Source organism: Gymnogyps californianus, chromosome 2 (genome assembly GCF_018139145.2).
Source record: "Gymnogyps californianus isolate 813 chromosome 2, ASM1813914v2, whole genome shotgun sequence".
Taxonomy (NCBI): Eukaryota; Metazoa; Chordata; class Aves; order Accipitriformes; family Cathartidae; genus Gymnogyps; species Gymnogyps californianus.
In genome coordinates this window covers 42172788-42192781 of record NC_059472.1, presented here as the reverse complement: position 1 = coordinate 42192781, position 19994 = coordinate 42172788, and the positions used below count along the sequence as shown (strand labels likewise).

The window sequence follows — 19994 nt, the reverse complement described above, 5'->3', positions numbered from 1 at the left end:
CATTGTAGATTTCTTCAGGGTGATTTCCTGGATTTCAAAGTGGCTAGATCAGGTGCTTCAAAATAGTTAAGAGAATTCATATTTGGTTTGTAAAGGCATAATTTGTTGTTCTATTATATCTCCTCCAAAATCCTCAGCCAAGGAATGGTATGATCCCTGAACATCTCTCCTAGCTTGTTCCCTTGATCTATGTGTACTTTTAGTGGTCCTTTCTGGATATTAAGAGAACACTATTTAAAAAAAAAAAAAAATCAACCTATAACTCAGGTGGAGAACATGGATGGATATTCATGGTACATCTTTGTGGCTTTGTCTGCTGTAATACAAGACAAAAAGCATATGTATACAAGAGAACACAGGATAGGCCTCCACAGTGGAAATAATGCAACAGCTCTTCCTTCGGATGTGAAAAATCCATTATTTCTGTATCATGTTCTAAAAAAATAATGGCAAAAAGGCTAGCCTTGTGGCTGGGTGAATAAAAAAAAAATGTGAACATGCCAGTGTCTCCTTAGTCTAGGTTCTTAGCAGTCAGGGTGCTACCCTATAAAATGCCTGCTATTTTTAAAGAGATCGTTTAATCCAAGAGGGAAAGCATTGCACAGGCAAGTCACTACATGGCCTCAGATGTAAAGGTTGAGCCTGCTATGGCATACCAAATTGCAAAAACTAGTTAAAAAGACTTTGAAAAGGGGGTGGATTTGGAAGCCTTCCTGTCTGCCTCAGGAAGCGTGCATGTTGCTCCTTCACTCACAACAGCTCTGATCTACCTCTTTTTACTTTTGTTCAGGCAGAGTCCAAACAAAACTTAAATATTATACTTCATATATGTATAATTTAAGTATATATATGTATGTGTATACAGTACAAGTATATATACAAACACAGACAGCCCCCTCCTGTCCTATATTCTGCTTTTCCAAAGTGCCTAACCCTCTGCTTATCCTCTTTACAAAACACCTTGTTTGAAACTTTAAGACACAATGCTAACCTACCCCTTTTTTAGCTCAGGAAATTCTCTAAAGCAGTAGAAACAAGTCCAGCCTTCAAGAATCCTGTAGACCAAAAGAATGTCTTCTGGTACTTCCCATAAGGAGACCATGTACCAACTAATTACTCATCAACAATATCATCCTTCCCTCTTTTCTTGCATCCCTCTACATATTTAGTGGACTCCCATTTGAACTGGTGAATTAAACTTCCTCACTACTTTTTCATCCGTCCTCCAGCCTTCTTCTCTAAGGTGGTTTTCCACTTTGGAAACCGTAGCTCTCTCCCATCAAATCTAGCTGCCTCTCTCCAAATCTAGGAAGAAGCAGACGACAGGACATTATTCCTTGAACGTGAAGTGATTGTTTAAGTGCTCTCTCTGCTTTGAAGGGAATCTGAAAACCTGATCTATTTTAGATAGGCAGAGTTACAATCACACACAAATTAAGAGCAAAGATACTTTGATTTTTTAATTATCTGAATGCTAAGGACCAATCCATAATGTTTCAAGTGTTAATGTAAGTATTATTGCAGATAAAATTATCTGTATCTAAAAGCATGAGTGAAGGCAGTCAGCCATTTCATTGGCAATGTAAAAAAAAAAAGTTGAAGAAACTAGCTTCATAGCTGTCTTCCAAGTCCTCGGCTCAGAAGAAAGGTTGGAAACAGATTTCTGCCTGTTGCTGCAGGTGGAGAGAATTTCTACAAGCAAGCTCTACCTGCTTCAAGTATTTAATTTTTTGTGAAATTAACTTGGTTTTCATTTTTTTAGGGAGTTGTAACACAGAAGATTTAAACTGAACACCTTGTCGTTTTACTCCCATCCTCTGTTACAGACCGACTCAATACCAGAGCGTGGAAATGATGTACTTGCTGAAGGAAACACTTCAAACAAGCACCTCACCTGGCTCTTCTGGTGAGATTTGTTCCTTCTGGATACACACCCTTTACAGATGTGATTACCTGGAACTGACAGCTCTCTCTTAAATTAAGTTGTTAGAAGCTTCCCAAAACATAGGTATGCTATTTTGCAATAACTGTAGCATGACTCAAATCAGTTTTGGAATTTAATTAACTGTGCATGGTACATTGTATGAGCATGCTTCAGGGTCAACCATTATCATGCCAGAAATATGCAGACAGACCAATAAGTAATGCAAAGTGTATTTTCTAAAATTAATTTAGAGAAGACCCTCCATGTTAGCCTTCCACCAAGAATTCGCACTTCAGGGCACTAATCATTGAGGATTGTATGCTCAACAGATTCCTCAGCTATCACATCTCACTCTGCATTAATCTCTGAGCAAGCTACTTTTACAGTGATGCACTTAATACAGGTGATGCAGATTCCTCTACAGTAGGACTGCACTATCACCTAGGTTTCATAGCCTAGATCATGGCACCTTCATGGCATGAAGTTTATGGTGCCAACAGACAAAACTTGTTCGGCAAGAAGCTCTTTTTTTGCTATTGGCTGCATCTGCTGACAGTGCTGTTGCTCATGTTCTGGCTCTGTTGATTCTTCTTTCTGTGCCACAACCAGGGATGCTGCCTCTGGACCTCAAAATATGGAGAGGAGGAAGTGTCAGAATATACCAGATCCTGTCTTAGGGCTCTGCCTCTCCTGCCTCTTTTCTGTAGTTCTTCCCTCCTAGGCTGGGAGTCTGGAAGACTATCCCAATACAAGTCCTGCAGAACCATGTTTCCTTAGATGTAATTATTCACCACCTTGGATAAGGGTGACATCTTTCAACACAGCTATACCAATAATCAAGGTTTGTTTTGATCAAGCAGTAACTACCCAGCAGACCCAACACTGCAAGGCACCTTGGCATAGAGCCTATGCCTTTGTCATACCCTTTCCTTGTACATCTGTGTCCCAGTTACGAGGACACTCTTATTCCTAGTGTGAATATTGCTGAGGGCAAGGGAAGAAGGTGTGAAGGTTTTTTTTTCCACCCCTCTTCCCTAGACAAAGCTATGTTTTCCTCAGGTATATGCTATCTGCACAACTTCAGGCTGCGAGCTTGGCAGCTTTGGCAAGCAGAGAAAAGATCTGTCAAGCTGGAGACACCTAGGACTACAGAGAAAGCATGTTATACACAGAGTGGACAAAAGCCACTGCCCGTTATGTTCCGCCACCTACTGAAGCATCAGTCTCACCAGAGAGAGTAGTTCTGCATTCTCCTAGAATATCTGATAGCTGCAGATCCAAACCTGTCTCTTCTGTCACAGCAAAGAAAAACTCAGTCAGAGAAGCTAAGTTATTTTGTTAAAAGACTTATTTTACAAAGCCTATGGTTTTGGACAGCTGCTTAGCAAAGCATGCAGTCAATACAGGCATCTTCAGAAGATCAACTGCCCCTTGGAAAGTTACCAGAAAAGAGGTATCTGCTTGGTTCCTTCCTAAAATGAGATCAGCCCACCATGAAGACCAGCTTCCAAGCAGCTGCATATTGCTCTTGGGTATGATTTCCAAATTTACAAAATAAATAATAATAGAGCCTGTATCTCAGCTGCTATTTTTTTGTTGTTGGTTTCCTCCTCAGTCTTGTTCAGAGGATCAAGTTAGTGCCAAGAAAAATTACGTTCTCTGTGCTTTGAAGCATTAGAGGATAGTAAGATTTCTGCTACCACAGGAATATGAACTCACATGGAAAAGAAATACAATAGGCAACAAAATACCATGTTCTGGACTGTCTTTGAATCACTGTATTGGTGATTGTCAAGCTAATGCAGCCATCCCAGTCAAATTTGGGCCCAGTCATTTTGTTAGAGACTATTTCAAATTTCAAGCAATGGTCATGAAACCAAGAATTCCTTTGTGGGAGCTGCCTGACATCCTTCAGAAACCAGTCCCCCTGCTGTTGTCAGGCATGATGCTGTCACAACTGAGATGCTCTTCCATTTCATGTTCTATCTTCTTGTTTGGGTCTCACAGCAATCCTTCCGTGAGGAGTTTTCTTGCTGACAGCAGGAGGAAAGAGTCTTTCTTGGCATCAGGAAAGTAATCAATCAAGATCATTGTTATGCTGGAAGCAAGCCATCTTTTATCTCAAGAAGTTCATATGTCACTTGAAGATCAAAACACTCACTCCATACCACCTCCTGAACACGGGAAGGATTTGTGCTGCTTGACCTCCAGGATACAACTCTACATATCTGTCACGCCATCTCAGGAGATGTGGGAGACCAAAACTACCAACAGGACAGGCTATTATCCTCCAGTCACACAAATATTCAAAGTGGTAGCAGCACACTTGCATAAAAGCAGTATTTGTGTACTCCTACCAGGACAGCTAGCTAGCAGAGATCTTCTAGTGAAGCTCTGTATGACAGATTATGCACACAAAGACAGTTAAAGTACTGGAGCAGCTGTCATACAAGGGGAGGTTAAGAGAGCTGGGACTGCTCAGTCTAGAAAAGAAAAGGCTCAGGCTCAATATGCTAAGTCTGATGGGGAGGTGTAACACAGAGCCAGACTCTTAGTGGTATCCACTGAAAGGACAAGAGGCAATGGGCACAAATTGGAAAAAAGTACATTTAATTTAAACGTAATTTTCATTTATTTGTTTTTAAACTGAGCGTGAACAAACACTGCAGGAGGTTGCCCAGAGAGGTTGTAGAGTCTCCAGCCTTAGAGATATTCAAAACTTGACTGGACACAGTACTGAGCAACCTGCTCTAATTGACCTTGCTCTGAGTAGAGGTCCTTTCCAAGCTCAATGATTCTGCGCAGTAGTAAAAATCCCTATGGAGATGTACTTCTCTGGCACAGATTATCAGGTAAGATTCTCCTAGTGGTGTGACAAACCTGAACCTGCTGAGAATCCACAAATCCCACAGCCAGACTCATTGCTTTCAATTTCCCTCAGCAGAACATGTTTGCAGAAACGCTAAGAATGAAAAGCTACTTGCTCTCACAAGAGCTGGAGTTTGATACATACTGTTCATATGCATAATCCACTTCCACTTTGCTCCAGAATCCTGCACACCTCGTATTTCATACTTAGGAGGAAAAATGTGCTCTGTTAGTATGAAAAGGTGAGGAGTCTGCAAGACACAGATACACCACATGGTTATTAGTGGTTGACTTTGTGAACAGTGCAATGTACATATGGACAGCACATTTAGAAAATATCTGTTTTTTAATTAGTAACTTTCATTTCCTGAAGTGTACTGTAAAATGAGCAGAATTTCTGAGGTGGAAAAGCTGCATATGTGAAAGGACAGTAAGACGAATCTTTTCTTCATCGGTCTGAAGTCTAACTCATCAATCCATCATAAAGGTAAGGCTATTTTTAACACACTTGTTTTACTCAGTGTTTCTTGCTCATAAGTAGTACAGTAGTTCTATGTAAACCCTTCTCCACTGGTAAACCTCACTAATTGTATAGACAAGGGAAATGAAGGTAGTTTCAGGCCACTATGGGAAAAAAAACCATTAAAAAACCCCACACTTTTCTCCATGCTGTCCTTCAATTAATTGCCTGCTAACACATTTTAGTCTTAGTTTGCACATGTTACCAATTGCCAGTAGAGTACTGTGACATGAGGTAGGCTTAGCCAGCATGTGCATAAATGACATACATTTAAGGTATAATCTTCCTTTTTCTTGTTTTCGATTTACCAGAAGTCAAGGGGGCTTTCAGTTTTCTAAGCGGCCATTGTCAAAAAGGGCAAGGCCGCCTCAGCGTATGTCCAAAATGGATAGTCCTAGGAGTAAAGGCAAAGTAAAACAAGTCTTTGTAGACACAAGGCAACCTGCCACCCAATTCAGAGAAGCAAAACATAATGCTGTTATTACTCAAGCTATGGCTGTAATGATCCCATTCACTCCAGTTCTATCAGCTTCATTCCTTTCTGAAATAATCCCAAGAGAAGCCCTGATTATAGTGTAATACCTTTGCTTTTAGTAGCTCATTGTCTTACTTGGCAAGATGTTTGATAGTCCACCTAGACTGGCAGTCTTACGCTTTATAACTACAAGTTTATTCTGCTTAGGAGATGAAAATTTAAAATTGTTCTTAAAATATTGCACTTAGAAGATACAAAGACTTCGACTACAAAGTTGCAGTCATAGTATTAGCTTTTAAAATAGAAAAAAATAGATTAGCAGCACAAATACATAATTTACATCCTTCCCCCTCCCTGCCCCGACATCCATAGTCATCTGTGAGTCCCGAGATCCACCACCTTCAAAAATTAATATATTTCATTGGTTTTGCACCAACACAGCACATATTTTCATTTCACAAAATTTCCCTTTGTATAAATTCAAATCTGTTGTTTCAGGAAACTCTTGAATTCCTCAGCTTACCAGGGAATGGTAAAGGCACCAGCAGTACAGCCCCTCCTCATGGTTCAGTGAATGGCAGCGAGAAATCAGGTCCATGAGAGGCTTTCCTGGCTCCCTGCCAAACACATGTGGTTTCTTGGTCCCTTCTCCCCCAAAAGTTGCCAATTATTAGTTTGCGATGCAGGATCATATTTAAGGCATTGTGACAGACATAACCAAAAGGAACTAATTTCAATTAATGTATTTCCATAATGAGGCGAAAAGAAAATAGTTCACTGGATTAAAAAAATAGTTTGCGTGAAAGCTGTTGATTAAGAGCCAATTAAAAAGCAATTTCCTTAAAAATTGTTACTAATGAGAAGTGAGGCACCTTAAGTTCACAGCTGCTAGAGAAGCAGACCTTTCCCCCCACCACCTTTAACAAGGTCCACTTTAGAGTTGCTGGTCTCCGAGTTTTGTGCTTTTTCAGTCCTTCTTCACTCGACCTTTGAAGCTATCCATGATATGGAAGTTTCCAAAATAGTCCGCAAGGAGAACAGTTACTTTCACTGGTAGGATACTGTAAGGTAGGGGAGTTGAAGAAGAGGAAAAGAAAAACCAAAACAGACATCAGAAGACTTGTGCAGTTTTATCACAGAATTAGTTTTACCTGGCTAATACTAGCAAAGACAGTATACTCTCTAGAATACAGTATCACTGGTCCTCTCACAATATCCATTACGCTCATTTGGCAGCCTGAGTTATTAGACAGATCAATTTCCCAACCTGACTTGCAACAGAGTCAGAAGTGCCCTAATGCTCGAGCAAGACACCAGATATGCAGTTATTGAGGAGCAAGCCCAGTCTCTACAGCCCAAATAAAACTGCACCCCAATGGAGTCAGCAAGTCACAGTTAGACATTTCTGTCATTGTTCTGTGGTCCAAGGGTAGACTGAACCCCTAGAAACAAAAAAAAAGAAAACTCCAGAGATGTGCAGAACTTAATGAAAATTCACACCAACAAGTAGAAGCCTGGTTTGCACTTTTAGTCAAAAACATAGCTGAAACATCCCTGGACAGAAAAGAGAAAAAGGAAAAGAAGGAAAAGCATAACTTACTTTTTGAAAGCAAAAAAGAAATAAAGACTGCGCGGTAGCAGCAATATTTCTTGGTCCCGCCGAATAGCAGTGATTATCTTCTCAGCCACATACTCTGGCTCCAGAGTGGGAAGCAGACGTGGCCACCTGGAAGAGAAGAATTCTTACTGTAATACAAATTGCTTTGGATTTACATTTGACTCAAAGTAAGTCTCCATTTTGCAGTTATTCAACTGCAAAATAAATACCACAAATCCTATGAACAACAGAACCTTCATTATGTTAGAGAGTGACTGGCCATGGTTATTTTCCCTTTGTATGATTTCTCATAAGACAAATCCACATAGTCCTCATATTAAGACACACTAGGCTTTTATTCGGCTCCTAAATTTTGTCATTATACAAGCATACTGAGCAAAGCTATGCCACTGATTTCAGGAAGTGAATGGGGGTTTAAAAACCAGAGAGGACAACTGGAGCATTTGGCTTCTGCAGAGGAAAGGACACCAATTATGTTTCACATTTCAGCTTAAATGAATAATGAAGTACCGAGGGCTTTGCCATTTGGGTTGCCCAGTCACTGGATAGCACTGCTAACACCCATCTGAGGCCCTAAAGATAACAGAAGCAGAGAAAAGCCTAGCTCATGATTTTCATAAAGGAAATAGGAGTACGTAACATGCTAAATGTGCAAGTTGCATAAAAACCTCACAAGAGTTTACTCACTTGGTTCTACAGCCATCAAACATTCCTGTGTTTATGAAGTAAGGACACACAGTTGTGGTTTTAACACCAGTCTTTCCCAGATCTCTCATCTCTAAACCAACTGACTCTGCAAAACCAACTGCTGCAAATTTACTTGCACAGTAATCTGTAACATAAATAAAACATTAATTGCAGTTAAACATTTTAATTTACTAATTAAACTTTACTAAACAAGTTCAGTGAGTCCTACCACTGAACATGTACACAGGTAAGGTAAGTTTTTGACAGAGAACAGGGACAAAACTATGCTCTAGTAAGTAAACTAACTAGCCACAGGGTTTTTTTGGTTTGTTGTTTTTTTTTTTTTTTTAAACAGTATACAACAGCAGCACTATAGTATAGAAATGATACATACACAGTGTATGCAGGAAATTACTGTCCGATAATAAAATACTTTACAACAGAGTAGGAACTGTTTTCAGGATTAGGTTACTAATAAAATTTGCCTTTGATGTGATTCACTCCTTTACTTTCCCTCTCCTAGGTTAACTGTTGCTCTAGACTAGCAGCGGGTTTCTCATCACATCCCTGCTATCACCTTTCCACTCTCTGCTGAACAATAGCAAATGAAATTATCTTTTCATACCAGACCTTATCTTTGAATCTGTGCACTAGCTTCTTATGCATTAAACTCAAGCTTTCAGTACTCTCTAATGTGGTTTCAACTTGAAACTCAATTTGTCTTCATTATCACCACCTTGAAGCTAGATTTCTTTTACTGCTATGTCACCTTATTTCACTTTCCTCCCCCTTTGCATACTTTTTCCAGAAATGCCTTCTGAGTTCGCCCTAATCTCAACACTTTCTTTCCATCACTGTACGGGTCCTCTTGCATGAACGGCTGAGACACAGAGAACGTAAAATGAGATATCACACCTCTACCTCTGTACCACATCTATATTTTAGTAGTTCTTTGAGTTAGGGAAACCTGTACAGGACTCTGCTTAGCATGAGAACATGCTTGGAGGGAAAAAAAAAAGTGGCCTCTTCCTCACCAAATACCTGCAGGTTAACTTTAACAACATTGAAGTTCTCAGTTTCCAAAGTTCTATATGGCTCCTAGATCCTCTAACTGCCTTGGCAGAAAAACCTGTTTCACAGCACTGCTGAGCATCTGGAAAACTCTTTTGAAAGAAACGGTCTGTTTAAGGTCAGCTGGTTTGAAAGTATGGCCATTTGCTTTACCTATACGCAAAGATGCGGAAACTCAAAATTATGATTTCTTTCATGAGTATTGATTGCAGAGTTTAAAAATCAAACTAATTGTCTAAATGAACATTAGCTTTAATACACTACCTGAAAGACAATTGACTCCGATCAGTCCCGCTGAGCTTGCAATACTAACCAGGTGTCCATGGTTAGAGGCCATCATTGCTGGGAGGAAGGCTTTGTAAGTCTGCAATGTAAGTCAGAGTTGCAATGAAACATTTTACTAAGTAAGCTATGTGCTATAATATTTTGAAGGTGGTGTTTTAAAAGAAATTCTCCCTACAGTTTAAATAAGCTTCCCCCCTTCCATTATGGAAGGGGGTGGGGAGGGAAGGAGTTTGTTGTTTGGACTCTAACCTTGAACTACTAAGCTGGGACTTTCCAGGTCCCACCAGTACCACTTTCTCCTCAACACCAAAGACAGATGGTAGCTTGCTGAAAGCTAAAGATATGGCTTCAGCTAGTTGTTAAGTTTCTTTCCACCTAAAGCTCAGCACTGCAATATTTCAAATCAGAATTGTATTCACTGCAAATTTTGTAAATTGGCAAACATTTTAATTCCATGTCTTCCTTCTATTAAATTCATTTAATCTTTGTGATTAAATTTATTTATGACGAAACTGCAAAGGGGATATTAAAACATGCTTCAATTCTTTATGATAGGAACACCATATAGATGACCTGCCTTCCCTGGAAGAAAAAGCACATTAAGTTACTCATTTTGGACAAAAGCCCCACTTATTAAGAGCATTGTCTGAACACGCCATATTTCTTACAGAAACTATCATGACCACAAAGCAACTAGAGCACTAACAGAATTGGACACTTCTCTGTTACTAGAGCAGCAACTTTTAGGCTGGGCCTGCTTCATGTCAATTAATATTGAGGGATTATAACATATGACTAGCTTCATAATTTAGCAGATGGTAAACTTCAGTTCTTAAGAGCATTTCTAAATACGAAGCAGTTTTGCTTCCACCTACCTACCCCAGAAGTTCCCAAACGATTCCTTCCACCTTTTTTTTATTTTACAGACTCCCGGGCATAGAAAGTAATTTCTTGTATCATTTCTGACTGAACTTACAAGGAGCTATATATCCTTGCATATTTTCCTCAACTCCAAAAGGCAAAATAAGCACTGAGAACATGTTAAAAGGATGTTTTAGTATGTATATGCAAAGTACAGGTATTACCCAGAAGTGTGCCATTATATTCACTTCCATGGTTTTTTCCACAAGTGAATCTGGAGAATCAATAAACCTCTTCCCAGTTACAATACCAGCGTTGTTGACTAGGATGCTAACGTCGCCAACTTCTTTTTTAACCTAAAACAAAAAGCCTTAAGATATTATGCAATAAATACAAAACATACTTTCCAAGTTTTATATATGAAAACATAAGAAATAGAAATATTGCACATTTCAACTAAGTTGAACTTATTATGCTTGTTATGGATCCAAACACCTCAGGTTCTTGCATTTTCTCACCTGATGCCTTTTTATAGCTGAGCTTACAACTGGACTTTCTTTGGAGGTGTGGAGCCCAACAGCTCCACACAGGCTTCTGCTTTCAGCACCTCTGGTTCTTGCTGCGGCTGCTCCAGATACGTCTCTATTGCAGAGAGCTTAACTAATGCAACAAGTATTTTGCTACAGTAAACCCATCTTAAAACCAACGAGCAATGCTGTGAGACACAGTATATAGATCCTCAGGCAAGTTCACCAGAATCAGGTACATCAAATCTATGTGAGGGCTGCAATATCTAAACTTTCACTTGCGAGGTTCCTTGCGTTATACTAATCCTCTTGTGTTTTCCACAGAGCAACTTGAGCACAGAAGCAGTGCTGCCATATGACTTGAAGGCTGAAGTCAGCTTGCACAACGCTTGAGTCTTCTGATGAGCAGAAGGAAAAGTGGATTCCCTGTTGGTGGCGTTAATTACCTGCATCCCAACAGCCCAGGGATTCCTCTCTCCCACTGCACAGGGCAGCAGCTACTGAATAGTGTCTTAATTTTCAGATATTTCAAGATTCTTCATGCTGTTTTCCACATGTTCCACTTCTCCCAACTGCAATCATTAAACATGGACATCTATCACATAGTAGTTTTTCCCTAGTGGTAACTTTACTTGCATTCCACAGCACACATTAAACCGGGCTTCCCTACAGCTGTCTGGGGGAGCAGATGGCATTTTCTGCCCTCAGTGTACTGGAATTAGAATGGGTAAACAGTCACTTTTGATAAGAAGTATTCCTCATATGCATAGGCAGTGAGAAAGACCACCTGTAATTAATTACCTCCTTACAACCTTTTTATTTATTCAAGTATCTTGACTACTTCAAGCAACTTTACAGGTCAGGAACTTAAGAGCTTATCTTAAAAAAACAAAAAGTTTTTTTACAAATTTATTTCTCATGAAGACAGGCTAAAAGAACACCACGTCTCCATTGATATTAGCTCTCAGGACAACACAAGAAATGAGAAAACTGTAGGAAGGGTAGTAGTTTGTTGTGAAAATTAAACAAAAGCTGTAGGGTTCTGAATAAAGGAAGCCTTTAGGACACATGCCTTCACAGAAGGCAAAAGCCTTATGAGCTTCTGGGGCTCATGGTGCAGAAGCTTGTTTCTAGTGTATTTGCTTCAATTCTAACACTGTACCAGAATCCTTATAAGATGGTTCCCAGAAAATAAGTTGGCTAAATAATAACATCTACACATTTAGTTCAGTAAGAGGAATTATAGTTCTCTTTTTAGCTCCAGACTGAGAACTTACATGAACAGACTCACTTGAAAGAATAACTATAGGCCAGCTGATACCAAGATATTGTGCCAGCTCTCAAAAGGAGAATGAAAATATTTAATGCAGTATTTGAAGTACAGTTCATTAATCTGAGCTATCTAGGAAAAAGGAAATGAGTATTCTGTATGTTGTTTAATTCGTTATTTCTGGATCAAGTGCTAAACATGTGCTGATCAGTAGCTTTGGGAAACCATGTTGTTTTATGTCAACTTGCCATACAGTTGCAGATCACAGAACCTCATTTCTTAATGAGATTTCCTTTGCTAGGTGCCTGCAGTGACTGAAGAAAGCACAAGCAGACCTGGTAGGCTAGCCTGTATAACAGTAAAGAATTAAAGGATAATTTACCATCTATCCTTTATTCTAGCTTAAATTCCTCATCTTCCTTAAACTCGTTCCAATCTTGTCCATGTTTGTTAACTAAGTAAGGGTTTAAAAAATGGAAGGCAGCCTTGGTAGGATTATACAGAATAGCTTTTATAAATAAATTCATCAGCCAGAGCCCCTCTCCACCTCAGTCATTGCTCACACATTTTGTCTGTCTATTCCTCTCAAAAAGTTGTCATGTAACAATTTAAATGTTTCTGAAGCAGTGCCACATGATCTCCATAGGCAGCTTTAGACAAGTTGTTTTAGTCACCAACCTGAGTATGTAGCCCTCATCACAAGTTAAAAACAGTATGCATTCAGAGACAAATGTAATCATTAGTAAATGATACTTTAATACTGCCTCATGTCAGATGATCTAGCAATTCTGGAAGCCTGGACCAGTACCCCAAATCTACCCTTTGGGGCAAATAACAAATACCTGAATAAGTGGTCATACTTCTTTTGTGCAAACAAAAGACAGACGGAGGTGGGGGATGTGGTACATACAGTTTATAACTTGGTGATTGGGGCATTCAGGTCAGATGGCAGAAGGGAAATAAGAACAGAACCTTGATCATCCCATTTCTAAGTAGTTGCGAAAACCCGAACGATCTCTTCTTTACCACCTGTCTCTACTCAGTCTTCCAAAAAAATATTCACATTTTGGATGGAATTCAAAACAGATTCAAGTGCCTTCTCGCAACCCAGACAAATAATTCCAGCTTTACAACACCTCTGTTCATGCTGCTTCCCTACTAACTAGATGTGGCAGCTCTCTTCAGCAAATTGGCTGTTTTAATTCCCTTTTCCTCTCAGCTCTCCCCTGTGCATGATAGAGCCAAGACACTCAGCCCAGGCTTACACACTCTGCTTTGAGGCCAAATACAGAAGACCTTTACCAAGCCTTTTCCCTAGCTATTCAGGGGGGCGGGGGATAATGTCAGCTTTCCAGAGCTAAGCCTCTCCATTTGTGCAGTGCAGGAACATATGTTCCAGGTGTTTGTTTTAGGCCTAGGCAAGGCAAGCATTATGCAAACAGCTGATCTGGTTAAATATCTTTTTCAGGTATAAACACTATTTCCTGTTTGTTTCTGTATTTATATTTATGCTTTTATATTGAAGTTTAGTAGTGAGCAATTCCCATGATCCCCAAACAGCATCCCAAAGCATCTACTTTCTAAGAACCACAAAACCCTCTGTAACTGCCTACAAGAGGTAGAAGAAAGCACTGGATGTTTTATAGGCAGCATGAAATACCATGAGGAAACATGCTTCTGCTGTTGCTCCTCTGCACAGGAAAGAGGATTCTCAGAAAAGTGGAAAATTGGCAGCAAACTGTCATCTTGACTAACAAGCAAGAAAAAAAAAAACCAGTGGATAAGCAAAAAAGTACCATGCAAGAGATTCTGGAAGTAAATGTGAGCCCAGATACAATTTTGCAACATGATAATGAGGAAAAGGCTTCTTTTTCCTCACAAGGAGGAGGATCAAAAAACATGGAGTTACTTCCCTCTTTCAAAGCCCTAGATTCTTAAAAGTTTAGCTGAACTCAGCGGAGGGAGGGGTAGGTCAGAGGCGGCCACATTCCTTTTGGGGTTGGGTACTTCTGGAACAGGGACATTAGAAATAAATTTTAAGCTATAGCTCTTGATAGCCAAAAGCTGTCCTTCATCCTGTTGGTACAGGAAAGGAACAATGACACCACATGTGCAGGGCTTTTTGATTTTCTTCCTACTGAAGTGACTTTTTCCTGGTCTCTCTGTGTGGCTGATGAAGTACCAGAAGCAGGTATTTAAGGTTCACATACATTTCTTTTTGGCTTTGAGATTGTTTTACTGGGCACAAAGTTTTCAACCATATCCTGCCCTGCCTGCATGAATTTAGTTCACTACAGTCTTGCAAAACTCCAAGTCATTGCATGAAGCTGATTCACCAGGGAGGAAAAAACAAAACCTGGAACCGTGCTGCCTCATCTTGCAAAGGCTGACGCTGAACACTATGAGCCAAAGTCTACTACACCGCATTAAGTAAACAGTGGCACCAAGCACTAACTAACACTGAAGTCTTTTTGTCATTAATAAGACGGGAAAGTTGTCAGTATGGTTCTACATCAGTTGTCAGCAGGACATGATGCTTCTGAAATAATAGTAGTAGGGTATTTTCTTCTATGTGGATCAGCAGGAGTACTTAGCACTTCTATTAGTGGATCAGCTGTTACTGAACTGCTAACAGAAGGTTATAAGCGAGGAATCATGCACTGAGACCCTCTTACCACTTCTTCACTCCTGTCTACCTGTTTTTATCATCCCTAACCTGTGTCACACACATATCTACACCCTCTTCTCCTTCTTATATTTGGCCAGAAAGGCTCTGCTACTGCTTTTCTTCATGGGACTGAAGTGCTAGCCCTTGAGTCCTCAAAACTGAAGGTTAGTTTCCATCTTCTTCATTCCAGTGTCCTTCACACTACAATACTCCCTCCTCCTCCACTCCTCCCAGTTCAGTGGGAAGCACAGTTACAGGCCTGTGGCAAGACACGTGCAACTGCTCTGCGGGGATGGCAGATATGCAGCTTAGCTGGCGTAACGCAGCTGCAAGATGGACCAAGGGTGATCAGCATTACCAGAATACAAAACCAGTAGTACTAGTCTCTAAGAAGCTGCAAGTCATGCACAAGCCTCACTTATCAGAAAGTTTGTTCCAGTCATTTTTGCACAGATAGAAAAATGCAGAAGGCTAGAGCTTCTTAAACAGCACCAAAAGAGGAACATTATTTCAGCCAACAGATGTTCCTGAAGACAGCTGAACTTTTTTTTTTTAAGAATTCATCCTCAGGCAAGTGCTCACTGTGGAAACTTTCTAGTCCAACAGTTAAGTTTAGCAACATTTTAAGCAAATGAGAACAGGTTGTTATAATGGAAACTGTTAAGCAATTTTAGCTTTTGGCAATTCCACTAGTCTGCCCAAAATATCTAACCACATGCTATATTTACAAAGCTCTTCAGAAAGGAAAGTAAGAAATATTTAAGACCTCAAGATACATTTATTAATTTTGATAAAGCAAGTCTGCAAAAATCTATTCACAGCCATGGAATTATTTGAAAGTTGCCCAAGCAGTTAATCCTTTTTACAATGTATGGTCTTTAGTGTTTACTTTTGGTAAAAGGCTGCCAGAACTTGAAATACTGCTTTAGCTTCAATAAATTGATTTTCTGCACTTCACCAGTAAGTGCTTGTGCAGTAATTGAATGAATTAGAAGCTATCCAGTTGAAATTAGCTACTGAAAAAGAGAATCAGCTCTTTTTATTTTTAAAGGAACAGAGGTACACAACTCAACTAAAAAACAGTATTATTGAAACAGGTAGCATGCACAACACATTCTGAATGAATTAACTTTAATCTCTTGCTTTGAAGTCACTAAAACTTATCATACATCATACACACATGCATGCACTCATCTTAGAATAGTGTCAAAGCCACAAATAAGATACTTTACCTGATCAGCTACTCGGTAGATGTCCTGCCTTTTGCTACAGTCACAGATGTAAGAGTGTACTCTCACTGCTCCATTTTCTCTGGCCAGTCTACTTGTCTCCTTGAGCCCCTCTTGATTAATGTCCCAGAGAACCACTGTGGCTCCAAGGCTGGCAAACTTTAAAGATAAGAGTCTTCCAATGCCATTTCCTGCTCCTGTTATTAATACTATTTCACCGCTAACATTCTTCTTCCGTCTAGGCACGACCAAGAACACTAGCGACTCCAGCAAGTAATAAACAAAAAGTCCAATGACTTTCAATGTTTCCAGGAAGAAGTTCATCTTGAGGCTATTTCTTCAGATACCTGATAAAAGAAAATGTTTACCAGATAAACCATAAAAAGAGAAAATGCAAACATCAGTATTTCAAAATTGAAAAGCATTTTCAGATCCATTCTAAATATTTTCTCTAGCGTGCTTCTGAGTGCTGTTTCAAAAAAATATATAGGCTTACATCTGCACATCTGACCCATTTGTCCTTATTCTGTATCATCTCCAGGTTGCTCCTACTCTCCTCCAGAACGCAGCACACCATTGATTTACCATTTGGCAGAGGCAGGAAACACCTGCCTGCATCTGCTTTAGAAATTCCCCACCCCTCACGTCATGGGTTTCCATCTTTGCTCTGACAGAATGTGGACTCAAAAACTAGAATCAAAAAAGTGATAGTTGCGCCTTGAGCATCTTAAGCAGGTATGCATGGCAATTACGAATCAAAACTTATGGCTTGATCAAACAACTTTAGTGCTCACAAGCTAGTACTGAGGTCAGGAAAAAGTCTCCTTTTAGGACCACGACTTCTTTGCTTTTGCTTTGTAGGCACTCCTTGTCACCAAGAAATCATATGCAGACCAAGTCACAGTCTCAACCCTGCTGGAAAACTGCCGGCATAGGGAGCTTCAGAATACAATATGCTTATAAATCTCCAAAACACACCAGGTAAATTATTGGCTGTCACTACTAGCTTTTCAACTATCAGTACTACCATTATTGAGGAGAGCCTGCTTTTGCAATTGAACGGAGTGTTTTGTTTAGGAATGCATTGCAAAACTGTTGACTTTCTTCACCTCCCTGCATCGAGCAAGTGTCATGGGCTTGAATCATACCATCTCAAGTATGTGTTTAACTTCACAGTCTGTACTCATCACAGTAATGCTGACACCAAGCAGGCATTTAAGTCCTTGAAAGAATGCTATTTATTTCCCAGTATACAAATGCTATGCAAGAAATGCACCCTTGGTCAAAGCAGGTTTTAATCTTTGACTAACTACAGTATGAAGGATTAATATCTTCCTTCTCAGCTAAAGGTAGAGCACACTGGCGCTTACACTTCAACCTTTAGCACTACATGCCCAGTTTGATCACATCTCTTAGTTAACATTGCTATCTATATGTATAGGTAATCATGTTTGACAAATGCCAAGAGATAAGTTACTTAGATCTCTGCTACTCTGAGCAAAGTTCATGAAATTTAGCATGTGGACATACATGTGCTATCACGAGTCTCAGGTTTTGTACGTGGGAAACAAGGCCAGTCCTGAAAAAGGGCAGGCCACTGCTAGAACAGAGCAAGTTATTTCAGAAAATTTTCTGGCAGAAACATTAGGACATCTTAAAACTATTCCAATAACAGAAAAACATCCGTCAAAAACACAGCAGGTAGGGAAACAAGTTCTTCTTTCCGAAGAAGAGTCATAGGGTGAATGTTTTCTGTTCTTCATTCCCTTTAAAATGGGACAAAAATGTGTGCAGAGGTTCTGGCACAGATGAAAGGCAGTAACACCAGTAAGCAATGGAAGAAATATCAAACAGCACAGGAACATTTTTCTAGAGCCAATATTGACATCTCCTGTAGTAAGCTCTCATAGCTATAGAGCTACTACAGATAAAAGCAAAACCAGAGTTATACAGGAAAAGTGTTATTAAATTTGATGTACATCAAAAAAACAGCAACTTTTTGGCAACGCAAGTTCTTTGCTGGGTCTAAAATGGAGGCAACAAATCTTTAAAATAAATGCAGTTGCTGAATTTAACTTGATTACACTAACTTAATGCGCTTAAGATAACATCCTCCATTTGCATGAAAGGAGATCGGTATCTCTGGAGTAGATAAGGATGTTACAGTTAATCCCTATGGAAAACCAAGAGAGGCAATTGCCTTCAAGTATAATACACAATTTGACCTAAACCCAATTTAGAACTTATCAGTAATTTATTAAGTAAAATAATCATGTATTAGGCTTGCATAGGACAGAGGCACATTAGATCTCAGAGAAGTACTGACTTTCTCTTAGAGAAGTAGAGTTGTTTTAGGCATAGAGTCCACAGGAAACTTTGTCAGAACACCAACACTGCATCCTTCAATGAGGTGCTTCATTTCCACTGACATTCTCGCCTAACCCAGCTTTGACTGGGCCAAGAGTCCTCTATTCTCACTGGCTCACTGCATTAGTACTGCTAATTACACCAGCTACTGTAACCAAGCATATCCATATGGACAATTAAATCAGCCAACACACTTGGGTGATTTTGGGTCCTCAACTAAAGCGAGCACGGATCTATTTACAAGTGAATTAACCAAGGGTACCTTTGGCACACAAGATCAGACCCGTTCTGATGCCATGTATTAATTTTTAATATACCTACATCCACACAGATATAAGTGTGAAGGGCTTTTATACTGTAGTGAAGTATCAAAGGTCTTACAATGGTTTATGAGACAGATTTCTTTCCAAGTGCAGAAAACTTTGCTAGCACAGACATTTTGGTACATGTGCTAATGCTCACGGCCGAGTGGCTCTTGCAGACTGTCAGTGCTCATGAAAACACAAGGACAGAATTGAGGCTGGCATCCGAACCACAAAACACCTCTGCTAGCCAAAGGAATTAAAGGTTGATCACGCAATCACCTGAGCAGAGTTTGGCAAGCATGAATTTGCTCACTGCGCCTGGCGGGTTGTGCACCCCCAAAAACATAGTGGTCCTGTAGCCGAGGCAGTGCAAGGACTGAGGTATAGCAATACCTTCCTCACCACCTGGAAGATGCGGCACTACCTTACTCTCACTTGGCACACCTCGTCTACTAACCCAATTAGCATCATAAAAAAAAAAAACAACCCACAGACAGTTCTCAGCTGCGGTGACCAGCTCCCCGCCCCCTCTCCAGCCCGCCTCCCCGGGACCCGCCGCGGCACCCCCTCCGGCCGCTGCCCGCACCCCCCCGCCCCGAGAGCGGGACCTGCCCTCGCAGGGGCGAGGGGAGGCGCCCGGCACCGGCGGGAGGCTGGAAACACGGCTCCCTCCGCCGAGCGGCCACGCACCCTGTCCCGTTCCCCCAGCGCACGCCCAGCCCATAACGCCCCCAGCACCGGGACCCCCGCGGCCGTGGGTACCTCCGCCTACCAGGCTTGAAGGACAGAGCGGGCACCTCCGCCTGCCCGGTGTGGCGTAGCGCAGCGGCCCGCAGCTCCGGGGCGTCTGAGACAGAGAGCAGGCCGAGGGAAGCAGGCAGCGCAGCAGGGTGAGGCGGGGCGGCCCAGCCTTTATGCCGGCAGCCCGCCCCGGCGCGGGGCTGACCGGATGCCCGGGGGCGGAGCGGAAGGGCTGCGCGCTCCGCGGCGGCAGGAAGCCGGGCCGGGGGCAGATGAGGTGCTGCCCGCGCTGCGCCTGGGGCTGCCGGCCGGCGGGATGAGCTCCGGCTGGGCGGGCGGAGTGGGGGCTGTCCTCCAGTGCCCGGCCCGGGCAGGCGGCAGGGAGCTCCGGGGCCGCCCCCGGGAAGGAGAGGTGCGGGCCGGGGGGAGGCCGGTGAGGGCGCTCGGCCCCTTTAGCTCCTCGCTGAGGCCGGGCGTAGGGCGAAGGGCTCTAAGGACGGAGCAGCCTGTTAGGCTGGGGGTCTCGGGGCGGCTCCCCTCCACTTTCCCTTAGTTTCCTTTTTTAAAAAAGCCGTCTT

General features: G+C 41.3%; 1 protein-coding gene across 1 annotated transcript; it reads right to left on the bottom strand.

Annotated features, from left to right (window-relative positions):
* Positions 1-4517: 4517 nt before the first annotated feature.
* Positions 4518-19516, bottom strand: LOC127013826 (epidermal retinol dehydrogenase 2-like). Its single transcript, XM_050892862.1, has 7 exons — positions 19448-19516; positions 16007-16350; positions 10534-10665; positions 9428-9527; positions 8093-8237; positions 7388-7513; positions 4518-6848 (listed from the first exon to the last, which is right to left on the bottom strand). Exons 2-7 carry the CDS (start codon positions 16325-16327, stop codon positions 6755-6757), a joined length of 918 nt encoding a protein of 305 aa, XP_050748819.1. The 5' UTR covers positions 16328-16350; positions 19448-19516; the 3' UTR covers positions 4518-6754.
* Positions 19517-19994: the final 478 nt, after the last annotated feature.

Excerpts from the sequence above, each read along its gene's own strand:
- LOC127013826 (XM_050892862.1), bottom strand. The coding sequence starts at position 16,327 with ATGAACTTCTTCCTGGAAACATTGAAAGTCATTGGACTTTTTGTTTAT. Across the intron at positions 10,666-16,006 it reads TCTACCGAGTAGCTGATCAG|GTTAAAAAAGAAGTTGGCGA; the intron begins GTAAAGTATCTT and ends TTTTTGTTTTAG. Across the intron at positions 6,849-7,387 it reads TTCTTTTTTGCTTTCAAAAA|TATCCTACCAGTGAAAGTAA; the intron begins GTAAGTTATGCT and ends CCTACCTTACAG.